We start from the raw sequence: 18,302 nt of genomic DNA on the forward strand, positions 1-18,302 counted from the left end.
TAGGAACACGTGTTTACATTCGCAGATCGCATTTACGACGTGCGTTCGCGTTCGCGGATTCCTATGACGTAACTGACGTGAGCGTATGCACGACCAGCTGAAAAATATTTGCTCTCTCAACGAGACGGTCGATCTTTTTCGTCAATCATCCTGAGATAGAGGCACGCCCGTGTATACTCGCTCGTGTTGCTCGAATTCAACGTCACGAGCGAGGAAAATTTGCGAACGAAACGCCCCAAGGTAACTACGATAAGTGGATGACCAAACGACGGATCGGCATTTGCCCATGTCATCGATGACCTCGGGTAATCGATGCAAGAAGAAGTATCTCCCTTGTCGGAAAAGGCCATTCTCGAAATTTGTCTCGATAACGATCGGTAGACTTATCTTGAACGAGCTTAAACGAAACAACGATTAAGAGAGTTACAGGAAGAACGAAAACTGTACGAACGGGGAAGCGACGACGAAGAGGGCGAAGAACACGGGGTTCGTTCGTTTTAACGAGGTTGATTCGTTTTATTACCGGCTGATTGCGCGGAGCGGCGAATCGCGAGTTTCGGCTCCGGCCCGGCGCGATGGATTTGTAAACAAGGCCACGCGATGAGAAAAAAAATGTATTTTTAACGAGGCTGATTGAGAAAGGTGCGTGAAACGAGCGTGCGGTTTTTATTCGCGCCGCGACGATGCGTCGCCGCGAGAAACATCGGTATCCAAGCAAAATCGGCGGATCGGCACGACCTCTGAAAAATACGATTCTACGTAATAACACCGACAATAAGGACATTGGCTTTGCCGCACTGTCTGCTCAAGGTGGTTCGCGCATAATAACGCGATTCGTCGAGATGTGCGTGGGCCTTACGAATACCATATTCCTTTTTAATTATAAAGAGAAGCGGCGTGTTTTTAAAAGCTTTGCTTTTAACACCAAGTTGTTTGCACGAGCCGTAATCGTTTTTACTGTGGGTCATTCATTTATTGCGCAGCATACGTTTCTATCGTAAGCAAAAAATCACGGTGGCCTTGTTATAATAGCATTGCACTTTTATCCTTCTAATTATTTCGCAAACATCGAAAGTGCTTGAAACCAGATAAAACCAAGGTAGCCGAAAGAACAGTAGAATCAAATAGAATTCAGCAGAAGCCTCGAACCTCGAACGTAGCCACGAGTTGTTCGAAGTAATCGCGGCGTGATCGCGCGAAAATTGGCCCATTAATTGCCGCGATTCAGCCAGCTGCTAATTAAAAGTACACAGCGGCATTTCGCAAACGTTTCTCGGGGAGATTCTCTTTTTCGAAGGACAGTTCTGTGACCGGTTTTCTTCTCGTATCAACGAGGCACTGGTGCGCAACTGGTAAACAACGCTCGTCAACACAATGCACCAAGTACCTAAACGGCCCTCCGCTCGAATCCCGATGAAATTTCTTGGCGCTTCCTTCTTCGCTTCACTTCGAGACTACATCGATGGCAGTTCTTCGAAGGCCGTCGATCGACGAGAAATATATTGAAATTTATTTTTGTCAGGTATCGCGCGTCGGAGAAGCCGAGATCGTTCGTGCAACGAAACCAAGTGGCCAGTATGCGAGCAAAGGATAACGACCGTTGTACAAAAAATATGGTAAAAATGTTTGCGGCGGCGTAAATATTTTTTTACGTTGGCGAAATAAATGCCTCGATTAAGGAGAAATCGAAGACAAGTTCGCCTCGTTCGTTTCTTCTAGCTTCTTATCTCTCGGTTAACGAGCGAATCGACGATGCGTTGTCGATGCTGAACCGAGTTTCGGCTCAAGAAGTTTCGCCACGAACGAAAACAAGATTACGCAGCGACACTGTTTCGTCGAATTGCGCGAATGAAAATATTACGTGTTCGATGGCCGGCCAGCGGAGATTGCAGGTGAGATTGCCGGTAAATAAACGATCGCTAAATGAAAACAATCCTTGACTGACCATGCTAGGGTATCTCTGGTGACGCACTTCCAGCGTCGATGCATCTTATCTGTGATCTCGTTCACACGTTTCCACCCAAGATCACGCACGTATCTTAAAATCAAAGGTGAATCGCGATATTTTCCTTACGCGTGGCACACTTCGGCAGTTGCAAAGTTCGAGCAACACTTCGATTAATTCGTTAAGTAGCCATCGAGGTGTGTATCGCATTGCACGTTGGTGTGGAGTAACAAGTACTTTGCCTCGCAGTTGACGATCCAATGATTCTTTTGCACACGACGTTTCTCAAAAATAACAAGACGCACACCAAGCGAGTCGATTTCCTCGCTCGTTTCGCAATATTTGTTCATCTGCTTTTCGTATTTATCAGTTCATCTGCAGTTATTTTTGCCCACGCGAAGTTTAAATAACAATCGGTATTGATATCCATGCTCGGCAGTTGCTCGCTTGTTTTCACATCGATTTGCTTGTACAACAGAATCGCGGGTAATGGTCGAAATAACACACGGGCAAACATATGAAAAAAAGGAAAGCTGTCCGCGCCATTCTCGCAACAACGGCAGATGCTTCGCATACCAGTAGAAATTCAACTCGCCTCTAACGTTATATTATGCCATAAAGTGCGGTCTGTATTATGCACACGCACAGGACGTGCATGCGAGCCGGTACGGGCGAGAAAGGCGAATAACGACAATCGTAAACAATGCCCCCGGAAAGTCCGTAAGCGAAACAGTGATCGAGTCCGAAGAAATGGCGTTCCTCTTGTGTTTCCGTAACGACGAGATTCGATCGACGGAATTCGTCCTACGCGAAAATGACTTCGAAGAGTTTCATTAACTTGACGCAAATGTCTTTGTAACGTCACGGAAAAAAGCTGCTATTGGAGGTGTACGTTTGCACATACATTTAATCGAAGCACATTTTCACTTCGATCTTCCTCGCAACGAGCGAGAGTGGAGAACGTCGAAGACAATAATAAATTTAAATATCAAATGACGCAACTCTCGATTTGTTTGTTTAATTCGTTATCGACGGTGTCACGAGGCAGTCACTTGTACCGTATGTACAATTCGTGGGCCGATTTGTCCACGATCACGCGAATGCCAACATAGCCGTTTATCGCCAGCCTCTAACGTAAAAAAGCTACAATGTGTCTTCGCGGCGTCTAAAGACAGGCTCGCTTTTGGTTCGCTGCCGACCGATTAAGTCCGACCAAATTTAAATACTCGCACGATCGTGAGCGTTTTTTTTCGGAACGATAAAACCACGTGCCGTTTTATCGGCAATCGTTATCAGTTTCGTTAACATTCTCCACAAATAGCGGGACTATGCGTTCACCGTCGGTCAACGTTGCTCGCCAACGCTGCGGAAAACGTCCGCGCGGTTCGCGATAATTTCCCGCTACTGATTTTCTCTTTGGAACGTTCTCAGAAATCAGCGGACACTTCGAAACACGATACTCGTGACATCCGGAAGGAAATATTTATGCCGGCGACGTCGCTACGGATTGATAAGGATGCCGTGCGACTCCGAAACGAAATTCGCCGTTGCTCGATAACGTCGCTTACTTTTTCACGATCATAGAGACTCGCGTCGCGCCGTACCTTGTCGCTTGAGTCTCGTATATGCATACGCGGACACACTCACACGGACGCGCAATTGCCACGCTTACACGCGCGAATGGACGATATCGCCAAATGTTTCTGTTCGTAATCCACGGCAACCACGCTGGAAGCCTGTCAAAACGTAATATCGGATTTCCACGTAACATTTTCCATTAGTCTGGCCAGTGTGCGACGTCAAGTCGGCAAACCTACTCATCAGGATTGGAGAGGTTATCGGGTAAAACCGCCTGGTACCTGGCAAAATCTCTGTAATTTCGACGACACCGTTAGACACCGTCCGACAACGAGTCTGACCTTTGAACTATGCCGTTGCGCGCGTCTTTCGCTTTGTTCGCGTAAACTTCCATTCGGCGGCTGGCCGTCGAAGCGTCGAATAGCCGGAAATCGCGATATACTCGGGTTTCTAATCGAGCGTTTAATTTCCTTCGAGGGAATCCTGATTGCCAATAAATTGATACACTTTAAAATTAATATCCGCGTGCGTGGCGTTCTTCGATGCTCGCGAAATTACGCGATGAATCGATTAATGGCACGCGAATTATCGCATTGAGACCATCACGGAGATTGCGATTTCTCATTAGAGACCTTGGATCGTTTGATATAAGGAGTGCGAGTGCGTTCCTTTCGATGCGAAAACTGGCTTTGTGTCGAGAGAAACCTGTTATTCGGTCGAATATTAGCTATGTGCATCCAGTGACGTCGGAAAAAGTAACGAGCGTGGAAAACGGGAAGAGCGGCGAATCGTCTGAAAATACGCGAAGAATTTAGCTTCTCCGGCAACGTTCGTCTCGTTGAAACGCCTCGTCACCGATGGAACAAAGATCGTTCACACCTTCTGTTTCCCCTGTAAGCGGCCGCCGACGATTGTTCGTTGCTTTGTGTAACGACCGTTATTGGATTCCGGAAGAAAGTCGCAAGGAATAATCCGTTGGCACTCGTTTGTGTTTCGCGGTTAATACATTCACCATGGCAAGCATCCATCATTTCTAGCTTTCTACTACTTTTCAAAGTAATTAATCACACGGCCATTGTGCTCGCCCTTCTATCTTTTGCTCTTTCTCCCTTTGTCTTTCCCGCTCGCCCTTCTGCACTCACCAAGCTGATAACGCGTTATCGTAATCCAAGGGTGAGTCCACGTCGAACGCGCCCACGTATAAATACACGTCGATAGTATCACGGAAGTTCACTTGCCACGATCGATCGACCTTTCGTTCCTGGAAGTTGTTCGCTCTCTCTAGCGCACGCCCCCTATAAATTTATTTCGATGCGAAACGCGCGGGCCTCCTATTGCCAGCCGACTAAATGGCCGTCGGATAACGGACACTCGAGGAGCGCGTGTATCGCGAGCCTTTGCCATGGCCCGAGATACCAAAGCTTTTTCGCCGTCGATCGCATAGTACGCTCCAACGATTCGAGCCGCGGAATTCTCTCGCAAACGTCGATAGAAGGGATTGGTCAGTATTTAGGAGCAACGTGATATACGACAGGTCGAGACAATGGTCGCCTCGAGACTACCTTGTCTCGCCTCGTGAACCGTGCCTATGCAAAATACTAATACGATCGAATCTTTCTCTGCAGGTCTGCAAAGTGGTCTGCGTGAAATTTCACGATAGGGGTTCGTTTCTGATTTTATTATTCCAAGCCTGGTAAACTTATTGACGCGGCACAGCCATTATTGTATAGATATATCTAACGTTCCACGTAACGGACAAGCCATTCTGATTTCTCGAGCAAGACGATTTAACATTTGCCGCTTATCCTCGATTCGTGTCCCATTTAAAAACGCCACGAGGAAAACACCGAGCGTATCGACAGTTTCGGTTAAATTTAGACGAGTGGACAAGTCACTTGGCAGCGTGGAATTGTTCCTTAATTATCCTACGACGAGAAGATGGTCGCGGAAGACGGACGAAACACAGGGCCTCTATTAAAAGCGGCAACAACGATGTAAATTAATCCAGATGCACGAAAAACGGTGGCGCGCTGACTATATTTAGTTCGTCAAATGGAAGCCATTGGAAATAGAACAAAAGCGGACCGCTTTGTTATTCTCGAGTGTCCGTGATCGTGTGTAACCACGTGGACGTCCCGTATAATAAAGTCGAATCGCTGAAAAATAGACAAACAGCGCGTGCAACCTTTTCAAACACCCCTAACGCCCCGTCTCTTTTCCTCTGTCCTGGAATTTACACAGTCTCGACCGGTTCACCGTGGATTATTTTTGGAACCGATTTTCCTCTTCGAGCGACGAGTCGCGATCGTGTCTTTTCTCGGCGCTCCTGCACGTCCTGTCTCGTTACGTTCGCGATGAAAATAGACCGTGTCGTTTCTACTTCTGTTTCTGCCTTTCTCGTGTCAGTCACACGAGTCGATCGTGAAAATAAAGACGTGCTCGTTGTGATGCCCTTTGCCGATCCGATGACACGGTATAATAACAGCCATACAACGATAAATACAACGAGCGTTATCTATAATTTTACAACAGTTTGTAATTAGGAATTAACCGACGAACAGTTATCAAGAAGCTTTCGCTAAGCTAGTTGGTGTGCGACACGTAACGAACGCAACACGGAAGTGGAAATTCATGGGCGAGCTAGTTCGATAATTCAGGAAACAAATGTTCGTTCTTTCGCTTGTTTTCCGATATCGTATGGGAACGGCTCGTGTTCTCCGCTTTACGGCAATATCTGGCATAAATTACGCGCACCATGCACGCGTATCGTACGCTTAATGCTCGCAAGTAGGAGCGGACACACGTGCAGTGGACGCGCGGGGGTAGATGTTTGAACGTCGAGGGGATGGAGAAAGCTTTCCGGCGCCTATTCACGACGTTTGCTTGGCGCAAACGTTTGGTAACCTCGAGTAAACTTACGAATCGTCTTTATACCGCCTACGCATACTCTTACTATGAATTTAGCGGGCCACATCGCGATCCTGGATGAATTATGCATCCTTTTCACGAGGAGAGGTGAGCGGAAAATGTGGAACGACGTTACGACTGATATTTGCTATTATTTCACGATAGATTCGAAAATTTTGTCCTCGTGTACGAAACAGGGAGGCACAGAAAATTTCCAATCAATTGAATTTTGACGATCTCGCAACACGTTATTCTGTAGCAAAAATTTGTGCTGATGGACGACACAAAATTTCTCAAAGTATATTCGATCAAGCTTGACCTAATTCCTAAAAAGATCTGCAAACCAGCCGGTAGGTACCTAATTCAAGAACCGCGAATGCGTATCTGTTCACGTTTCGTACAATTACAGTTACATAATTTTCGAGCTGCGTATATCCTTCATGCGCCGTGAATGATCGTTCGTAATATACTCGATGTATAATTACGATAGTAATCGCGTGTCCGAGTACGTTTTACATGATTTGCAAAACAAGCTCGAATTCTTTGCTTCGAGATCGATGCTATCAGGGTATAGATTTAAGAAAATAAGTCTAATCGCCAAGCAATTCGCGAATGATAAAACGTTCTTGCGCGTTGGTGTTACGAGTGGCTAGCAAATCCACCTGAAAACACAGCTGCGCGCATTCACACCTGCGAGACGTCGCGACTTTTTGTTAATTTCCAAATGAACGCGCACACGTGTAGCCTCGACCGTGGACGTAATCGGACCGAATGAAAGTGAAACAATTCCGAGCGTTCCATCAACGACGTAACCCGCTGGAAACTGTGTACTTACTTTGAATGACGTCTGGTAAATAATTGTCTACGATGTTTACGTAAATGACGAGTTGAATAATGCCATTCAACACAATGAACCTACGTAAAACCTACTACTATATGGTATCTCTGTTTGAATTTGTTTGTAGCATACTGTCGTAACGTTCGTTGGACACTTAAATTAAAAACTTAAATTTCGAGCGATTTAAATAACCGACCTGCATCGACCGAATTCTACGAATAATTTTATTCGTCAAGAGTGTCAGATTTGTATCAATCATGCGATAGACGCAACCAAGACGTACCGAGGTTTTTTCGCGTGCCGTTACATAATCTAACATCTTAATTTCGCGATTAAGAGTCTTCCTTGTGTAACATTGCTGTTAGTGTTTTTCTCGATCGCTGGGACGATTAACGGCGTATTGCTGTGTTCGGCGTAATCGTCGATCGATCAACGATATCGCGCGAGCCGTAGTTTACGTTGACGACGCAACGATGAGTCGAATGACCACTCTTCAAAGACGCAATAATTCATCGAACGACTCCCTTCTCGCAAAACTACATTATTATTATTACTTTTCTTTACTGGCCGGCGCCATTCTTTGATATCAGAAAAAAGAATTCGGACGAAGATCTCGACTACGATCTCGTATAATTATACGTACTTTCTTAAAGCACTTACGTATTCAAAATGCCTAATAAACATCGGTAATTATATTGTTCGCACAGATAGACGACGATTTCCAGCAATTAGAAGCGCTGTCAACGCATATTCTTAATAACCGTCATCTCGTTGGCCTTGAAAGACCAAGATCGTCGTAATTGTCAGCCGGATAGCTGTACGATCGGCGATTATCATGGGAAATTAAGCGGCGCCTAATAAAATCCGCGGCTGGTGGTCATCGTTGAGATGATCATCGCTTGTGTCGCGTTCCCTTCGATCGGAAAAACAACGCGTCCGCGGAAGGTTAAATGGAGGGAATACGTGAAATGGCAGGGTAATCGTAAAAGCTGCGAATCGATCAACGTAACGTCTGGCTCGTGTAACGTCGCGTCGCTGCGTCACGGGACCGAAATTCGAGAATGGATCTGGTGTGTCTATATTTGCGAGACTTGCTGCCGATTACCATTGCTCGTCAGAATATACTTGCCTACGTTAGCCGTGACGTCACGTGGCAGCTCGTCACGTGAAGAAACGACACGCGGCTGATTTATTCGGCTACGTTGTATATCACGCATCGGGCCGTGTGCCAATGACAAAAGAGGAAGAGATCGTCCGTGTGTTACCGGTTTCGGAGTTGCTCACAAACGACTTTGGGCGCCACGTATATCCTCGAGAATCGATTAAGCGTTAAATCCACCGGAGCCACACGACGATTCCACGAATAACTAACAGCGATTATCAACGATATTTGTTTGCTGATAATGCGTTGGTTAAATAGATAAAGGTTACCGGAATAAAGTAAGTAAGTAGTAAAGATAGTAAGACACTTAGATTTTGTGACCGATAGCAAACAACGTGGGTTTGATTTAACCGTAATTCTAGAGTACAGCAGGGCAATAGGCAAAATATATACATTTCATGTGTTTCCGTTACCCTGTTGTTTTATCGAACTTTCAAGAAATATCGTATCTCCGAGATTAACGGCAGTGAAGTTTTGCTTGTCGTGTTTTATTGTTTATCATCGTATCGACGCTTTAGATTTCAGTACAATCACGTGCTACGCACGATCGAATTAACTTCATTTGCACCAGTTGAAGGTTAATCCGATGGCTCGTGATAAAGAAAAACCGGCTAATTCAGTTCGACGTCCCTTCGTATCAACATTGCTGCACTAACGCAAAGCCTATCTTCTAATCTACTAACTATCGTCGCAGTAGAAAAGTTGAACTATGAATTTCACGATGTTACCTTCAAGATATTGAACGGGCTTTCTATTGCTGTGAAAAAAGCAGTTAAACAGAGCGGATTAAATACAAAGTTGCAGGCGGATTGTTTAGACTGCACAGCCTGAATCTTTCTCATTGTTTCGCATGTTAGGATTATATGCGAGTGTTGCGTCATTGGCGCAGCATCACGCGAAGAAAAGACACGCGTCATTCGTTTGCCGATGTACATTAGTAACTCGGCCAATTGCCAACGGTCGAGAAAGAGGATACATATATGGACGTATGTATATCTGCGTTCCTTCGCTATGTCATGCCAAGGAACGCGAACAAACAGAGGAAATGTTCGAAGAGGGCAATAAAAATGAATCAATTGTCCGTTTCGAAGTTGGCTCGTTGGATAAATCGGTTGAGGTGCCGCCGAAAATTCTAGAAAGGATCTCCGGATTTTATACAGGAAGCTTCTTAAAATTTCATTCTCTCGCATAGAATTTTGAAAAATGCTCGCTTACCGAGATCAGTCTTCTGGTTATCCTTAAGAAATGCGAAGTTACGCTATGTTGTTTTCTGCAGGACATCGTTTCAGGGTCGTGGATACCGCGAGTCCTTTTGACGTTGATCGTTGATCTTTTTTCGAGGACGACACCTCGATTCTCGTCACATCGTACACTTTGTCCTACACTATGTAAATTGCCATGAACGACACGAGTCACCGTAAATTCGCTTGTTCGCAAAGACTAAACGCGAAGAGAGAAAGAGCTCGTTGCTCTGCTCGACGTTTTGTCGCGAAAGTGGTTCAAAACTCTGTAATTACGATACACCGGGAGAAGAGTTGGCGACTACCCAGTGTCCGATTTACAAAGCATAGAGAAGTTTCCAACACTGCGACAAATTACCGCGACACAGGCAAGAGTCTTTGTCTTAACCGGCAGCCGGATTTGCCAAAAATTGTTTCCGCGATCGTAGCGGGAGGAAAAAGACTGACTTCGTAGTACATCCTCGGAATTAAATATACACGCGACATTTCAACTGGAAGCCTACGTCACAATGAACGGCGTCATTATCGCGGTGGTCATAAACGACTTTATTCTTTCCCTTTTATTCGACTCATAATTCTCAGGTGATTCGATACGCGTCAAGGAATTATTTCCCCCCCGGGCGGAGGAGTGACTGTCGAAGGTCTCGCGACGTAACGACAAATGGGAACAGAAATTAAGTTCACCGCGAACGAGCGAATGATAACGGCGATCGGTCTTCGCCCCCGTGAACGTTCAACGTGCGCTCACAAAGTAGCCGTTTTGCGCGACAATGAGAGCGTCCAGCGTAGAAAATAAACGGAGAATCGAAGGAGAAGGAGAAGAGAAACCAACCAGCTCTATAAATGTTTACGAGCGTGTGATACGACCACTCGTAGGCGAACGAACTGCAGCTATGCCGGTGGCCGCGATCGCGTATATGCGTTTCGTTTCACACGCACACCATCTCGTCTCATTTATGTCGCGATCGTTGCGACGTATTTTGTGACGACACCGATCGTCACGGATGCAAATACGTCAACGCATTACGTTCGGCTACAGATCCGCCCGTGAAAATTATTATCGGCGACGGCTACCATACTTTGATGCACGTCAGATTTTACTGTGGGCGGATGCTTCCGATTACACAGCCGCGCGTCGTCCATTGACGATACTATTGACGTATCTTTCTGCGAATTACGACATTCGCCAGCAATGATCACGAAAATTCCACGTGAAATTATACTCGTACACGCGTCGAGCGAAATTTCGAGTAGATTGCGCTCGATCGTTCTTGGATTGTTGGTTGGTGCCTGGCACAGACAAGTACTAGATTGTTTATTGGCCTACGAGCAGCGTTGATTCGTTTTACGCGGCTATATGTCGACTTATCGGAGGGAACGCGGGGAGCGTACGAAGAGATGCAAATTTTTGGTAGCTGCCAAGGTTGTTGCGCGGCTCGTGAAGTCGCAAGGTACGAACGCGACGAGCAACTAACGGTTCAAGGGGAACAGCAAGCTGCATGAACATTCTTATCGCTAGGTAACATCCCGGTCACTACAGCGATATGATTTTCGTGATAATGAAACGCAAAAAATATCCGGATGGTAAGCCCTTCGATAAATATTGAATGCGCCCATCACATTTGTTCAACGTCACGATTCAACGTGTATCGATAAAAATACGTCAAATTCGAGGCAACGCGCGTCGACTAAGCGCCTTATTACCGCGGCATTACGAGCTGCGTTCTTTTTGGCACGCTGGACGTTCTTGTCCCAAGCAACGTCTAACTTTATCTTTCGATCGTGGCGTTCAGCCTTAGCAAAAATGTTTTCGCGCAAGATTGACAGAAGGTAGTCCAAAACTGAAAGCAGAGAAACGATTTAAAACGCATAATCACACGGTATGATATCGACCAAACGCCACTTTGACCGTGTTATCGCGTGGATCAACGCTGACAGACAGCGTCTGGTTGCTTTTTCAGCTTTGTAGCACACGTTTCGTTTCGATCAAAAACTTTTAATCGTCGAAGAATTCGATCGCCGTACCGAGACGGAAGTCGGAGGGAAACCTTGTGGGCTGAAAGTATTATCGCCAAGAGTTACGCGCTTTAGTAGGCGAACCAACGTGGCCAGGGTGGGTGTCGTAGCTTGTCGCGAAAGCAGTGAGACAGCAACTCGGTTTAATCAACATTCTGCATCATTCACACACAAGGCACGTTTAATGCGGCCTGAAATTGCTGCGTTACACAGCAAAATCGATTCTTTCTGGATGCAACAAAGTCGACGGGATTAATTAGCAATTTCGCGCCATTCGGAGAGTGGACCGCTAAAAAATGGCCACAGCGTCACGGTGCATCGTATCGAATCTGTGGTAGCCTCGACGTGTCCTACGGGTGGTCGTGAATTATACACAGTTTCCTCCTTATCTCCTTTTCTCTTCTTATTTGGTATTTTTCCTTTTCTCTATCGGCTTTAATGTTTTTACGCCAGCGCTCGATTTCAATATTGTTTCGATCGATCTGTGTGTTCGAATCGAGGCGGCTCGGGACAGAATGCACAGGCTGCGAGCGCGCGAAAAATAGCCACAGCGTGAGCAAGCTCGCGTTCTCCGCCACGAGAAAGGGCCGCGATTCCGCGCGGCCGGAATGCGCTGAGAAATTCTGTGTCACCGTGCAGGAATGCAGCTGCGCTCAGACGGTGGATAAAGAGATAAGAGAGGCTGGAGAGAGAGACTGTTTCAAGCTCGCAACTGCTCGCGCGTTAAATCAGACGGCGATTAATGTTTCTTAATTAAACGAGATAAAAGGGAGATCCAGCGATTTTCGTAGATACAGATCGTGTCTGTAGATTTAATCTCATAATCCAAAAATAGAAATTCCACGCCGTTCGACTCGTATCGACTCGATTAGCCGTTTTCATTGTCTTTCCACGTACGTACGTACGTACGTATATTGTACGTATTATCAACGTGGACAAATAACGAGAACAAATATAATGTCTTGACAGTTGCTATCGTATCAGCTACCGAACCTTTTAAAAATTTGCAATGTTGCAGGCCATTTTACGTAAGATGTACGAATAAGGTACAAAGATATCGAAAGCTATAATAAATCTGTTAAATGGTCCCACCTATCCAGGATCCAGAATTCCCCTTCACCCTGGCCAACGCTGTCGTCCTTTCGCGTAGCCTGGCATCGACTGCCGAACGGCGTGAGTGTACCGAGAGCGGCCGCTATATTTATCTTCGGAAAAGTCACTCTGTCAAGTCGAGTAAGGTGTCACGAGTATAGTAGCCGGTGCACCGAGAGCGCCGGATAAATCCGGTTCGACGCCAGAAGACGACATGGCATAAACATAGACGAGACAAACGTCGAAAAGCGTTGCTCACACCGGCCCCAATGACCGACATCCAGAAGCAGCCCAGCTGGCCGATACCGCCTCTCAAGGGGTGACAGATGGCCAACTGCTCGAGTGACTCGACTATTAGCTTTAACTATGCTTTTGATATTAGGCTCGCTAGCCAAACCCTCGTTGTAAATAGAAAAAGTAGAGAAAAGATAGGCGCTGGCTACTAAGTTGCATACTTGGGTGAAAGTTAAATCTCATCGTAGCAATACTTTCTGCATTTATTCGCGTTCGAGAGTAGATTCTCTTCTCAACAGAGATTGATATACCAATATTGCGAGAGTATTTATAGAAAAGGACGATTATTTTGTAACCAGTGGAGTCTATAATTATTTTCCTTCTGTCTTGTTTGCTACTTGTCGCGCGTTTTTTAACGACCATCGCAAAATGAACGAGTAAATCCTGTTCTAATCGGAGACTCCAGCTGAGAACGGTTTTCCTCGAGCGGCCAAGTCAGTTGGAGCAATTCGCAGCCGCGACAGTGATTTTTTCCTTACCCGTGGGTTCGTGTGAATGGGACTTAACAGTGTTCGTCGACTCGTCAACCAGTGGGGGAAAAAGAGTAAAGATAGTATCACGGGTACATCTCTCGAGTTAGTTTCGCGGTGCTAAGAGAGTTAGGTCGGTTATTTCCGTCATCTCTCGCGGGGTTCACGACCTGCGGCCTGAACGTCGTGCCCTGACGTAACAGATCTCGTCGCGCCTGCCAGGTGAGCGCACGAGCTGGAAAAAGTCACGCAGTCGCGTGATTCTGTTATCTTCGTTGAGAAACCAAGTTTCCAATAGATTAATGGACTTTAAACTAAGATGTACAAATAGCTCTACGTTTAGATTTTAACAAAAAATAGGTCGTTTGATTTTTTTTTTTATTTAAACGCCAATTGTGCATTCTGTTGTCAAAGTTAAAAAACTTGGGCGAAACTCCGAGAAGGCATAATCAATTTTGACAGGTATTTCTACGAATCCGGCAATTACAGAAAGGAGCTCGAGCAGGCGCCTGGTCGAACGATAATTAATACATCGTACGCTCGGCGGAGTGACGTACAATCTTCGGAGATAATCCTTATTATCCGGGAATTTCTTTGAAGGGAACATCAGTGGCGCTGGAATCCCGGCGTAAGCAGCATAACAATCGCGATACGTAACGCTGGTACAAGCGGCTCCGAAGAACGCAACGACGCAGCAGGCATTCGAACATTTCCTGCTAGCCTGCCGGAGTAAACATACCTCGAGGGTTCTCCTCGCTGGAATTTATCTGGATACCTGTTGAACACGTAAGATGAATCGTTATGCGCTTTCCCGACTTTCGCCCGGTTTCTCAGTTAATTATCGGCCGTCAACGTACCGTCCTCATTGTTAGCCGATCCTGTGACTTCGGTCGCTCTCGAAACCGAACGGTATTCGCGATTAGCGCGTGTCTCGCCTCGACCCATCCATCGATCCGCCACTCTCTTTCGCGCGGTTACGTATCGTCTTGCCTCGTCTTGAAACGAGGACGCGCGGAGCCTCGTCCTTCCATTCGTATTATCGGTGTGGTATCTCGGATACGAAGGTTCGTTGAAGATGGTTCTGACGAGGCCTGATCTGGACTTTGAAGATGCACACGCGCGTTATTTGAAGCACGCTCGTTAATCTTTTGGGGGCCAGGTTTTAACTCGTACGATTAAATCTCTGAACTAGATTCTCGTTGGCTCAACTAAGGGCAAGTTACACGAAAGGAGAGATAGACACCGGTTTGAATCTAGTTATGACAGTATGCTCGGTAGGAAAATTGGATAGCTACGAGCACGAAAGCGAGTTTCCTTACGAGGGAAGCGACAAGGGTAGTGAAAAATTTTCATTAGTGAAAATGTAGAAGATATGGTACGTACCTATGTACGCGCACCATACCGGAACGTTTCAAGACACCTCCGATAATATATATACGTTCGATCTGAACGCTTCGCTGGAAATACCTTCGAAGGAATTTTCATTCACAATTTCGATAACCACAGAGCATCGATGGGGCTGCCAGCCACGTTGCATCCTCGACATCGCGATTCCATAAACACGCACGATATTGCCGCGGGAAACCCGTGCGGCGACGTTTCCCCTCGTTTCTAAGCATCGATGGAGAAACGACTTACCAGTGGTCGCCTCTGGGCCGCGAATTTCCCGCATTCCAGCGTTCGTTCTGGGCCGTTGTCGAAGCCGTTGTCTTCGACAGGAATTCCGGCGGGGGATCGACTCTACCTGCGGCGCAACTGGCAGCTAAGTGGTTAAATTAAATCCACCGACTTGTCGTTGAGCCGGAAAGTGGATAACTTCGCCAGGGTTTTTCTCCCGTCAAATCGGATCTGTTTTATCGCAGGGAAAGTTTCTAGCGTCGAAGTGATATTTTTGCGATTGTTTAGACAGCGAATTGGTTCCGCGTGATTAGTTAGATCGTTAGATCGGTTCAACGAATTTATTATAGTTCATGCAGTCTCTTGTTTCCTAAAATAGATCTAATACTATTTTCCAGTATCACAATACCGATACTCGATGCATCATGGACGTTGACATGGATTTTTTACGAGAACCGATAACTCTTGGTAACCACGAACCGCATACACGTTCGTTGTTCTCCGTTATTCAGTTAAAATATTTTTTCCTATTTGTTACGCGTGATTGTGGCTACGTTTATGGTATTTTTTACTCACCGCGTGGATCGTAACGATCGTTCGATTTAGCCTTTCAATTATGGACGGTGTCGTTTTATGGCATTCCTGTGTCGCGCAATTACTTGGATTCAGAGTTAATCAACACGCTGCGTAAACCCAACCTCCAGTCTAGCTTTGGACCATTACGCTATCGAAAAAATTCGATCATACCGTTATCGTTGCAGTTACCACTCTGTCACTGTTTTTTACGATACGACGTTGTTATTGTTTCGGCCAGGGGTTAGTCAACGAAATCGACACCGCCGAGGATGATTAAGCACTCGATTACTCGAACGTATTTTGATAAATACTCGAGTATATTACGCGGTTTTCCTTATCTCTGATGTTTTATACAAGTGAACACTAGAACTCGACGAGGAGATCGCTTGACGAGAAAACGCCGGCTAAGAAATGCCGTTTCTCCTTTAGCCACTATCTATTACGTCTAATTGCGCTTCGATTTTACGATATCCGTGAGCATGCGAATCTACGAAACACGAATTAGTGACGCAAATATAAAGACAGGAATAGCCGTGCATACGTTCGCGTTAGATGAGACACGGCCACAGCGTACGCTGTTGTCACATAAATCAGTTCTTCGGATAGCGTCGCTCACATCCTATAACCCAGAAGTTTGAGTTCTTTTTTTCAGACTTCCGAGTTAAATGCGAAACCTATAGCTAAGGTGTTTTTGAGAGCGGAGCTTTCAGCGAGTATACCTCGTGCAGATGTTCCCAACGTTTTACGGTTCTTAAAACGCGTCGACTCGAGCAGAAGGTTTCTACCGTCGATGAATTACATACACGACTTGTCGCTGGAAAAAGCAAACACCGTTTATCTGCTGCTCGCGATCCGTAACCGGAAAACGGAGTACCTAAAGACTGAGATATATAGAAGCTCGCGTTGGGAGAGATCGTATACGTTTTCGGTAGTATGTTACGTCCAGAATTTCCTAAACTCGTGGAATTCGTCCACGACGAAAAACTAGTCGCGTGATGGTACATTTGTCCGGGCTAAGGCGCGACAGGTGCCCGCGTTATGCTCATTTACGATAATTTATCGGTGTTGCAAGAAGATCGCCGTGTTTCATAACGCGACAAAACCCACGGAGCTTCACGCTCGTGAGCGATTGCATGCGCGCGTTATAAACACGTCTGACCGTTTTTCTACGGAATCCGAAGTTAGCGGACCCCATGCGCGTCAATGTCCACACAATTGTACGCGATATGACACCTTGGTGCTTCAACGATCGTTTGCAAACCGAAGGATTTCAATTTTTCCAAGAGAGCTTTTTCGGCTGCCTTCCGTCCCTCTTCCTTTCTCCATTTCGCCATTCTCTTTATTTCTTTCAGCCTTGTTCTTCCCTTTTCCTTTTCCATATACCTGTATTATCTATACAAAAAGTGCACGACCATCGCTGTCCTTTGGTTCTGCTGAGAAGTAACAAAAAGGGACTTGGTGTAAGTCTGGCTCTCAGGTACAGCGTCGACCTCAGCAAAACACATCCGCTTTATCAGTTCATCGATTTTCCGCGCAAGAACTTTCGACTCGGATTTTTGCGGATATCGTCGAAGTGAAAGCGCGTTGCGTATGGTTAGTATTTGGACGAGGGTGGTTACATAGCGTCGGCAAAAAATTGTCAGAGATAGACAAGGAAGTTCGACATCGGTGCGTTGCTTGCAGCTCGTCGTACAGCTATTCGAGCGTTCAGCTAACTAGCTCGTTTCAAAACGGCCAACTGTCGTATCCTTGATTGTATAACGTCATCTCCTGATGTCTTGCTACAGCCTCTAGGATATCTATTCTTCTTATGGTCACATGTCGTCAAGTCGTTAATTGCGTCGACAGCCTCGTGCCGACATAATACCGGCAACGGTGTACCAATTACTACTACATCGATCATATGGTCTACCGAATCTTTCGTTCCTTCAGCAGCCGATCTAGTTTCCCTTCTGTTCGCGGATTTCTTCTCTGCTTCAAGGCTCTATCAATACAGTGGATGCGTGTTCTGAATGTGAATCGAATGTGTCAATGCAGACAGATATGTATGTAGACCTTTATGAGTATGTATCTTAGTTTTCAGATGTTTCATTGATCAGTACACGTATCCACTGTAACCATAGTCTAACTCTAACAAGCGAACACCTATCGCTAGCGAGAAATCACTTCCATAGAAGAAGGACATGTTTTCTCGCCACGAACGTTCGCGGATTCGCATCGATGGTGTTCGGGAAACTGGTACAGGGCTACAGTCGCGAACCATGTTGCCTCTGCAAGCCGCATCCGGTACAGGAGAGCGTTTCTGTCGCAGGCTCGTTCCAGATAAGTAACACCAACAACCACGGTGGTTTCTCATACGTAGATAAATCAGTCTGGACGCTGGCGAGACGCTCTTACTGAAATCTAACACGCGGACGAACGTCACTCTCGCACGAGCTCGTCAGCTTTTGCTGCTTTTTCCTATTCTATGACGAGACCGAAGTACGTTAAACCCGACGTTACACTGGACAGTATGAAATGCTACCATTTTACGTCCCCTACCGTCTAACCGTTTTTTACGAGGTAT

The 18,302-nt window shown here is 46.0% G+C and overlaps 1 protein-coding gene across 6 annotated transcripts in view; it reads right to left on the reverse strand.

Annotated features, from left to right (window-relative positions):
- LOC117235193 (3-phosphoinositide-dependent protein kinase 1) overlaps positions 1-18,302 on the reverse strand; it is a 407,170-nt gene that overhangs the window by 23,023 nt on the left and 365,845 nt on the right. The window contains exon 1 of one of the 6 annotated variants that reach the window (XM_033497004.1): positions 9,646-10,347. The exons of the other annotated variants lie outside the window; for them this stretch is intronic. Coding sequence (XP_033352895.1) covers positions 9,646-9,711 — 66 coding nt within the window. The 5' untranslated portion in view covers positions 9,712-10,347. Of the gene's footprint in view, positions 1-9,645; positions 10,348-18,302 lie in introns of those variants that run through there. 6 annotated transcript variants of the gene reach the window in all.

The sequence above is a fragment of the Bombus vosnesenskii genome, unplaced genomic scaffold (assembly GCF_011952255.1).
Source record: "Bombus vosnesenskii isolate JDL3184/JDL3185 unplaced genomic scaffold, Bvos_JDL3184-5_v1.1 scf7180000013314, whole genome shotgun sequence".
In the NCBI taxonomy this organism is placed as follows: Eukaryota; Metazoa; Arthropoda; class Insecta; order Hymenoptera; family Apidae; genus Bombus; species Bombus vosnesenskii.